The sequence below is a fragment of the Asterias amurensis genome, chromosome 16 (assembly GCF_032118995.1).
Source record: "Asterias amurensis chromosome 16, ASM3211899v1".
Taxonomy (NCBI): Eukaryota; Metazoa; Echinodermata; class Asteroidea; order Forcipulatida; family Asteriidae; genus Asterias; species Asterias amurensis.
The window spans coordinates 16,628,369-16,638,149 of record NC_092663.1 but is presented as its reverse complement, the minus strand read 5'-3'; the positions used below and the strand labels follow the sequence as shown (position 1 = coordinate 16,638,149).

At 37.8% G+C, this 9,781-nt stretch overlaps 1 protein-coding gene across 1 annotated transcript; it reads left to right on the top strand.

Moving 5' to 3' along the window:
• The first annotated feature begins 55 nt into the window (after positions 1-55).
• LOC139948889 (probable hydrolase PNKD) lies at positions 56-8,788 on the top strand. The gene is made up of 10 exons (XM_071947247.1): positions 56-229; positions 1,058-1,173; positions 2,010-2,122; positions 2,370-2,428; positions 3,243-3,335; positions 4,893-5,056; positions 5,398-5,484; positions 6,086-6,153; positions 6,561-6,608; positions 8,592-8,788. The coding sequence occupies exons 1-10, from the start codon at positions 108-110 to the stop codon at positions 8,778-8,780; spliced, it is 1,059 nt and encodes a 352-aa protein (XP_071803348.1). The 5' UTR covers positions 56-107; the 3' UTR covers positions 8,781-8,788.
• The last annotated feature ends 993 nt before the right edge of the window (positions 8,789-9,781 follow it).

Genomic DNA, 9,781 nt, shown 5'->3' with positions numbered 1-9,781 from the left:
AAATATTTGATGAGTAAACAACAGAGGTCGCCCTTTCATTCTGAAATGCAAAATGTCGAAGGAGTGATCGACATGCTGAAGTTTTCAGTGAAAAAGAAGTGTGTGTTATGTTAGTTCAACTGGTTGTTTTTTCCTCCGTGGTTCTAGGACTTTGTTGGTTCATAGCCAGGAGGAAACCGAAGCTACTCAGGAGGATGTTTAAGCCCGGTAGCCCTCTTTTTGCTCTTGGGTAAGCTCATTCATTATTGGAATTGCGATAAAAAACAGCCGCTATCACACTAGGTAACAGACATTGAGACAGGTAATTGCAAAAACAGTTGACCAGTTATGATATTATTACAATTGGGTAACACACCTGTTCCGACATGTCCAATTATGTTAAGACACCCCTAATGTAATATATTCTAAATAATAAGCCTATCCCTATCCATATCCCCAACCCCTAGCATGTATGATGTAGAGCATTACTTTAACATTAAAAGGGGTCAGTGTCAGTCATTCAAATATGATGAGTATATGACAAGACAATTGTGACTGCGTGGTTGTCTGAACAGTCGATGAAATGAAAAAAATAAATAAAGGATAACTTTCCGTATGGCGCCACCACTTTTTCACTAATTTTTACAAAAAGGGATATCTCATTGAGGTAAATTAGATACTATATTATTTCATATCGAATGAAAAAGTGGTGGCGCCATACGGAAACTTTTCCAATACACATACTCGTAGGGAAGTCTGTCCCCCTCCCCGGCCTCGGAGATTCTGTCCCCCATATGGCCTTTTATGGGTAATATTGGCTGGAGGAGGAGGATTCAAAAGAGGGGGCATGCTAAGTAAGTATCGGAAGACAGAAGAAGTTTGTACACAGTTCGCCTGATGTGGGTACAGGATCTCAGGCAGGGGACCAGCAGGACAGAACCTCCTGCCATGCAGGACAGAGCCACAGTAAGAAATGCCCATGCCTGTACAAAATCGTGATACTATAGGCAATAGCTTTTAATATATGAACAAAGCATAACTCATTTGTCATCACAAGTACTTATTGTTTTTCCTTCAGATACCAATTCTATTCCAAGACGAGGTTAGGTCACTACTACCATGCCAAGAACCTCAAGAAGGCTAGAGAGCAGTTTCCTGATGGTCATTCAGTGGTTGAAGTCACTGAAATGAATGGTAGGTCAGACATAAACTTATGTTAAGCCAGATGTTAAATAAACACACTACATTTGTCCCAGACATTTCTGTGTTTAAATTATTACTCAGTTCTTCTATTGGAATTTATAACAAACAAAAGATAGGCCTACTACAAATTAGTTTTCTTCTATCTTGACTAAAGTAGTTCATACTCTGTGGAGCAAGTGGCCAAATGCTACGTTAAAGGCACTGTACACAATGGTAATTGTCAAAGACCAGTGTTCTCACTTGGTGTTTCCTATCATAAGTTAACAAGCCTGTGAAAATTTGGGCTCGATTGGTCATCAAAAGTGCGAGAAAATTATGAAAGAAAAAACACCCTTGTTGGACAAATTTGTGTGCTTTCAGATAGGAATAAAAGACTTCTAGCTAGAAGTCTTTTGACTTATTATTTCAGTGAGAAATTACCTCTTTCTCAAAACCTATGTTACTTCAGAGGGAGTCGGTTCTCACAATGTTTATACTACAGTGTATCAACAGCTCTCCAGTGCTCAGTACCAAGTCAGTTTTTAAGTTATTATTTGTTTTGTGTAATTACCAAACGTGTATACATTCCCTTTAAAACACATGAGAACTAGTCAACATTCTACATTCACTCCAAGTGGTCTGGCTGGCTAGTTCAGGGCTGAAAAGTGTCCATATTTCTTGAATCAGGGACTTTTGAAAAGCTGACAGACTAGTGAAATGACAGCTAAGTGTTCCAGCTGGCCAGTCACTAAAACCGTTAAGGGCAAATCAAGTACACCATGGGTTTACGATTATCGTATTACAGTTTTGTTTTAAATGTGTTTGTTTCTTGACCTCTTTCCTTTCAGGTATCAAGATCAGACCGATACCATACTTAGAGGATAACTATGCGTATCTTGTGATTGACAAAGCGACAAACATGGCCGTCGTTATCGACCCAGGTGATCCAGAGGTCGTTCAGGTAACTTAAGATGAGTTTTCTCAGATATAAGACGATAACCCTTTCATTCTTAAATAAGAAGATGCAGATTTTTTGCATGTTGATTGTATTCCTGCATTTTCAGTGTTTTCTTTTCTTAATGAATGAATGAATATCGAGTGTAACCATTTTCAGCAGAGGACTAAAATGACTTGATTTATTGCTTGATTGTTTGTTTAATGAAATATTTTGTTTTTGTTTACAATTTGTTGTTTGTTTATTGTTGCAGTATTGGATAGAACAAGAGGGTGTTTCTATAACGGCCATCTTAACAACACACAAACACTGGTGAGTTATAACAAAATTAGCGATTGGTTTGCGTCATCCTATTACAGCCAGGTAAAGCAAGGTATTGCAGAGCTGCCACCTCTTTCTGATTCTGCTGAAAGCTCCCGGAAAATGAACAAATCTTGCCATGTTCTGAAGAACAAACTTTAAAGGGAAGGTACACGTTTGGTAATTATTGTCAAAGACCAGTCTTCTCACTTGGTGTATCCCATCATAAGCATAAAATAACAAACCTGTGAAAATTTGGGCTCAATCGGTCATCAAAGTTGCGAGAAAATGATGAAAGAAAAAACACCCTTGTTGGATGAATTTGTGTGCTTTCAGATAGGAATAAAATACTTCTAGCTAGGAGTCTTTTATTATTTTAGTGAGAAATTACCTCTTTCTGAGGGAGTTGTTTCCCACAATGTTTTATACTACCAACAGCTCTCCAATGCTCGTTACCAAGTAAGCTTTAAGTTAATATTTGTTTTGAGTAACTACCAATCGTGTACCTTCCCTTTAAAAAGAGTTGTTAATTTAATTTATGGTTTGAAGCCAATACTCTCAAAGAAGCGAACTTCATCACTATACTAGCCTAGAAGTCAAAAAAGAGAAGACAAGGAAGGAAGTTTCAGTTTCAGATGTGGGAGGAAAATCCCAGAAAATTATTCCAGGGAAACTCAAGCCCATAGAAGGCGACTGACCAAGGCAGAGAATTGCGATTTTCTTTTGTCAAGACAGTAAGATGCCAATGCCCAATGATATAAAGTTGGTAAATCGCTGGGTTTTTTTTTAAATCCAAACTAAATTCTTCTTTTAACATTTCTTTCAGGGATCATTCTGGTGGAAACACATCTCTCAGGAAAGTTTATAAGAAGCTCGCTGTTTATGGGAGTTCAACAGATTCAGTACCAGGTCTTACACAGTAAGTCTGCAGTTCACTTCATTCTATGGGCCTTGTCACATGAGGCGACTTTGAGGCAACTAACTGCAGCAAATGCTACAGAAACACTTTAGCAGCACAGGAGTAATTTTTTAAACAATTACGATTCCCAATAATAATATGTGAATTGATTCTCTTCTTGGATATTGCCTGTAACTGGTTGCCTGTAACTTGCCTCATGTAATATAACAAAAATAACAAATTCTTATATAGCGCATTCCACAATAAACCGTATCAATGCCCTGTGGCCGATTTCACGAAACGCTAGGATCAATCCTATCTCGAGTTAGGACGAGTAACCCGTCCTAACTTAGGATGGGTTCAATGCGTCCTACGTATTTGGATTTGGAACTGAACCTAAGTCCTAAGATTATTCCTAAGTTAGGAAGGGTTTGGTGAAATCGACGGCTGGTCATTGGGCCAATAACATCCCTTTTTGAGATTAAAATCTTTCTCAGCTCCCTGGGGAGTATACAGCCTGGAGCTGCCGTGGCACTCCGAAGGCTTTTTCATTCACATTATCAACCTCTACCCTCGCAGGTACCCATTTATACCCCTGGGTAAAGAGAAGCAATTATAGTAAAGTATCTTTCCGTTCCTAGAACTAGACGGAAAGCTGGGGATAGCTCATTCTCCATAGCTGCCCCTCGCCTATGGAATGAGCTCCCCGCGGGTCTGAGAGAGGCGATCTCGTTGCCTGTATTCAAAAGCCTCCTCAAGACATTTCTTTTTCCCCACCCATCCTAGTTTGTTTGTTTTTCTTTTGTTTTGTTGTCATAGTCTCATGTAAAGCGCTCTGTTCTCCGTAGAGCGCTATATAAATGTTTCATATTATTATTATTATCTTGCTCAAGGACACAAGTGTCACTACCGTGATTCAAACCCACACTCCGGTGACTTCGCATCAGAACTTGACTTTGATGCTCTTAACCACTCAGCCGTGACACTCTACATGTAACATGACCCTTAGAACAGTCCATAAAAATTGTTATTCTTGTCATTTTCAATACCTATTCAAACAAAAAACCCTACCTCTGTTGTTCAAATCCCCATTGATACCAGAGAGTAAAACGCAGATGCAGTTCTTATTTAGGGAGCATCTCAAAAGTCGGAACGGTAGGAACGTTTCTATTGGAATGATAGAGTATGCCCATTTGAATACCTGGACCGGTGGGAGGACCGCTAGCACTTTCCTTAGGATCGTTCCAATTGGCAATTTATATCGTAGGAACGTTCTTTCGTGATAGGAACGTGCCCGACTTTTGAGACACTCCCTTAGTTTGCGGTAACATCATGTGGTTATGTCTACTTTGTTTTCTTTCATTAATTTCTTGCAACTCCGATGACCAATTGATTAAAAGACTTCACAGGTTTGTTATTTTATGCATATGTTGGGATACACCCCATGAAAGTACTGGTCTTTGACAACTAACAAACAAGTCCAGTGCCTGTCTAATTTCAATCCTTACTGTAAATTTTGACAACCATATAGATTTCAAAATATAAATTTCTGAACTTGTTTTTTTCTTTTCTGCACAGCCATGTTGTTGATCAGGAAAGCATTCAAGTAGGTGGTCTTAGGTTCACAGCTCTCGTCACACCAGGTCACACTGTAGGTCACATGGCATACCTCCTACACAGTCCAGGAGGGGATTCCCCAGATTGTGTATTCACAGGAGATCTCTTATTCCTTGGTGGTTGTGGTAAGATTAACCATTAATTGCTTCATTCCTTGCAGGAGTAAATATGTACAGTCTACCCTCATTATAAAGGATGTAATTTTGTTTATAATAACTGCTTTATTTTCTATCCATTTATGTCCTGTTCGTCTACAGGCTGTTGATTCCCTGGACCTAGATGTTACCATTTGTTTTAAGTTCACTTTGGCATCACTTTTATAAAATCCAATATGTACTACCATTTTGACTAACTTATAATATTTTGCAGTATTCATTTAGAAATACTGTGATTTCTACAACATTGATATAGAACATATATATTTTGATTGACTCAACTTGTTCAACTTCCTTCATCTTTCTTAAAGGTCGGATGTTTGAAGGTCCATCGTCATTGATGCTTCAGAGTCTAGATAAGATATGTGAGCTGTCTCAAGACACCATTGTTTGGCCAGGTATGTCTTAAAGACACTAGACACTATTGGTAATTGTCAAACACCAGTCTTCTCACTTTGGTGTATCTCAACATATTCATAAAATAACAAACCTGTGAAAATTTGAGCTCAATTGGTTGTCGAAGTTGCGAGATAATAATGAAAGAAAAAACACCCTTGTCACACGAAGTTGTGTTCTTTCAGATGCTTGATTTCGAGACCTCAAAATCTAATTCTGAGGTCTCAAATTCTTGGAAAATTACTCCTTTTTCGGAAACTACGTTAATTCAGAGGGCGCCGTTTCTCACAATTCTTTATACATGTACTATCAACAGCTCCCCATTACTCGTTACCAAGTAAGATTTGATGTCAATAATTATTTTGAGTAATTACCAATAGTGTCCACTGCCTTTAAAAGAAACAATATTCCTCAGGTGTAAATTTATATGTACCATTGATTCAAATAATTATTCACTGTAAGAATTTTCAAAAATTATTTTTTTGTTTTATAATATAATAATAATAAACAGTATTTATATAGCGCCAAAATCTGCCTAAGAAGAGGCTAAAGTCACTCTACTGGTTAAAGGTATAAAATTGTTTTATTTATGAATTCTTTCAGGTCATGAGTATGCCTTAGATAACCTTGACTTTGCCCAAAACTTGGAACCAGGAAATCAAGAAGTGATGGTGAGATGACCTTCCTCTTTAAGACAAAATTACAGAATTGTTTTTTTTCTAACAAAACAGTTGCTGAAGAAACGTTTGAGGTTGGTCGGCTCCCTAGGTCACGTGGAAAATAGTGCAAGAACGATTACACATTATGCATGGCATCGATTCAGAAAGAAAATGAATAAAACGCTTAAACTCCAAACGGGAAATTAGTTTTATTTATTTCTCATCAAAGATGACATTTCAGACAGAGATATTTCAAGGGATGTTTTCTACTATCATCATTAGACTGTGTATGTTTTATGTAAATCTGAGATCTTGACCTTCTGTTAATGATTCTGTAATGTTCCTTTCAGCTAACTTAATGTTTGGTTGTATATTTATATCATTTTTTTAAACCCTTATTGTGTGTTTGTTTGTTACAGGCCAAGTTTTCCTGGGTAAAGGAAAGAAGAAAGGAGAGGTTAATAACGGTAAGACTTAAAAAAAAGAAAATAAATACACAACACAAAGCTGTTTCGTTTTTGTTATAATGATAGGACTCAAACCCTCAAATTAAGAAGTAGACCCCACCCTAAACCTAGCACGAACCCTCAAAATGGCTCTCACTCTGCCCAAAACCCTAACCATATTTTTAACTTGACCCTGACTCTTAAGCCGGCCTCAGGTCGACCTACGATTTTCTTGCACCCGCAACAAAGCGTCAGCAACACGCAGACAAAATATGCTAGGGTCACAGCAACTGAGAAATCGTGCGCCTGCGATTGGTTCCCGACCGTCGGGATCACATCGTACAAGTTGAAATTTGCCTACTCTTGTTAATATTTTTTGAGCGGCGACTGTTTCAGATTGTCTTAAAATCACCGCAGTTATGCTCAGGACGAACATAATCGCCAACTGAAAAGTTATAGATAGTCTTAGCTCAGGCGTAGTGTGATCCTGAAAAGTCAGTCACCGACTTTTTGTTGTTGACGCAAGGTCGACCTGGACCGGCTTAACACTGCATCTAAAAACATTTTAATTTTTGTTTAGGACTTTCTGTTTGTAGTGCAAGTCCAAGCTTTTGTTTTTACTGAATTGTAGTGTTCTGTTTTGATCAATTGTCATTACCTTGCCCTAATGTTTTTGTCAGTTTGGTGTTTATTTTAATTTTTAATGTTCTGTACCGTAATATTTTATCAGTTTTATTTTTTATATTCATGGTTTATTTCCTCTCTATTTTTATATACATGTATGCCATTTGTTAGCGGGGTCTGGGAGGGGACATTGCTTTGAAGACAGTTTTTAAACCTTCTACTGCCTGTGCCAACAAAGAATTATGTCCGGGGAAAAAGGGGGAAAAGTAAAGGTCATTGTAGGGTCACTGCTTTATTCAATTTGGTTTGTTTTCCCTTTTGTTATCACAGACTACAGAAGACTTGAGGCTCTGTGTTGTACAATATTGTGCGTTGTCATGGGGGAAAAAAAGTTCTCTTGTCGGCTATCAAATTTTCAAATGTGTTTACTGGTTACATGTACACAATAGTGTCTAGACTATAAACTTTCATAAATAGTTTGTATTATATTGTATCATATTGGACAATAAACTTTTGCAAGCAGTCATGCAACAGCAATTGATGGCTGTTAACTTTCAATACCTATCTTGTACAAATGTAACTGTGAAACTTTCCAATGTACAAAGTGTATACTTTTTGGAGCCATGTATACCTATTTTTAGAGTTGTGGGTTTTTGTACACACACAACAAAATACAAAACTTGCAAGAAATTATGTCATGGTGACTTTGTCTAGCGTTTAAGACCAACAATCAAAAGATCAGATCTATACATCTTTAGATATGGTGGTCCCAAGATGGGCTACTTAAATATGGATGTCTTTATAACTAGGTTAATTTACTAATGATATAAAGCTAATTGTGTTCATTGGTAACTTCAAGGCCTAAGCTTAGGTAGGAATTTGGATCTGACTCTTGTATTAAAGCCATTGGACCCTTTTCGTAAACAGTATTGTCCAAGGCCCACTCTTCGTGTATCACAACTTCTATATCAAATAACAAACCTGTGAAAATTTGGGCTTAATCGGTCATCAGAGTCAGGAGAAAACAACAGGGAAACCCACCCTTGTATTCGCGCATTTCGCCGTGTCATGACATGTGTTTAAAATAAATCCGTAATTCTCGTTAAGAGAGTTGATATTGTTTTACTGTTTTCTCAAACAGTAAAGTATTTCATGGAATAATATTTCAAGAGAAGTGTTTCACCACTACCTTCTGTAAACCCTGTAAGTTATTTGTAAATCTGTGAACTTTTTTTTTCTTCCTGTACCGAAAGGGTCCAATGGCTTTAAGCAAAGTATGACTTAAGTATCAAACAAAATTATGATCTAATTATGATCAAATCTCAATAATAAAAGCAAACCACTGATGACAACTTGAAATAACTTTTCTTAAATCCGCAGGCGCCTTCCTCTGTGTCAGAAGAAAGGTCGTACAATCCTTTCTTAAGAACCTCGTCATCGTCTCTCATCCAAGCTCTGAGAGAAGACGAGGGGTCAGATCATGGGTTGGGTGCAGATAAAGAAGAGAACAGAGCGAGCATCCTGAAGGAACTACGCAACAGGAAAGACAAGTATTTTTATAAATTATAGCTTTTAATTTTGTGTACTGAGATTAAAAACGCTAAGCCTGCTTGGCTGAGGGGAGCAGAGACCTCAAATGGTGTCATTCAGTAAGTCACACTTTGTGGTCTTGGGTTCGAATCCCACCAGAGTGATTTGCCTGAACTTGGGGGAAAGTACTGAGTACACATCAGTGTAGGTAACGATAACATCTATTAAATCGCTGTTCACACATATAATTCGTACTGTCTCTAGTCACCGGGCTAGCTCAATGGTCTAGCAATGCAAAGGTTGTGGGTTTGAATCCCACCTGAGTGATTAGCCTGAACTTGGGGGAAAGTACTGAGTACACATCATTGTAGGTAACGATAACATCTATTAAATCGCTGTTCACACATATAATTCGTGCTGTCTCTAGTCACCGGGCTAGCTCAATGGTCTAGCAATGCAAAGGCTGTGGGTTTGAATCCCACCTGAGTGATTAGCCTGAACTTGGGGGAAAGTACTGAGTACAAATCATTGTACGTAACGATAACATCTATTAAATCGCTGTTCACACATATAATTCGTACTGTCTCTAGTCACCGGACTAGCTCAATGATCTAGCAATGCAAAGGTTGTGGGTTCGAATCCCACCTGAGTGATTAGCCTGCGGATTTTTTTCGGGAAGGTAATTAAAAGGATCAAAAGAAAATGATATCCTTTATCTTGATGCATTAAACAAATCGTTGCGGTACCGTTTGCTAAAACGTAGGATTCAAAATGCTTCCAGCTACTGGGATAGCTGTATAGTCTAGTTTTAAGACGTATACTCTAGCAACTTAAAGGCCGTGGGCTCAAATCCCATTGGAGTGATTTGACTGTGGATTTTTTTCACAGATATTGGTGTAAGGGTGAAAATTATATTCTTTATCCCGATGCAAAAATAACATCTCTTACTTGTTCATTTGAAGAAATATTTATTGACAGAACTGGTATAGAAAGGGTTGGTTCTTGGATGAAGTTTTTATAATTGAGTATTCTCTGAAACA

Excerpts from the sequence above, each read along its gene's own strand:
- LOC139948889 (XM_071947247.1), top strand. The coding sequence starts at position 108 with ATGTTAGTTCAACTGGTTGTTTTTTCCTCCGTGGTTCTAGGACTTTGT. Across the intron at positions 230-1,057 it reads AGCCCTCTTTTTGCTCTTGG|ATACCAATTCTATTCCAAGA; the intron begins GTAAGCTCATTC and ends TTTTTCCTTCAG. Across the intron at positions 5,485-6,085 it reads AGACACCATTGTTTGGCCAG|GTCATGAGTATGCCTTAGAT; the intron begins GTATGTCTTAAA and ends GAATTCTTTCAG.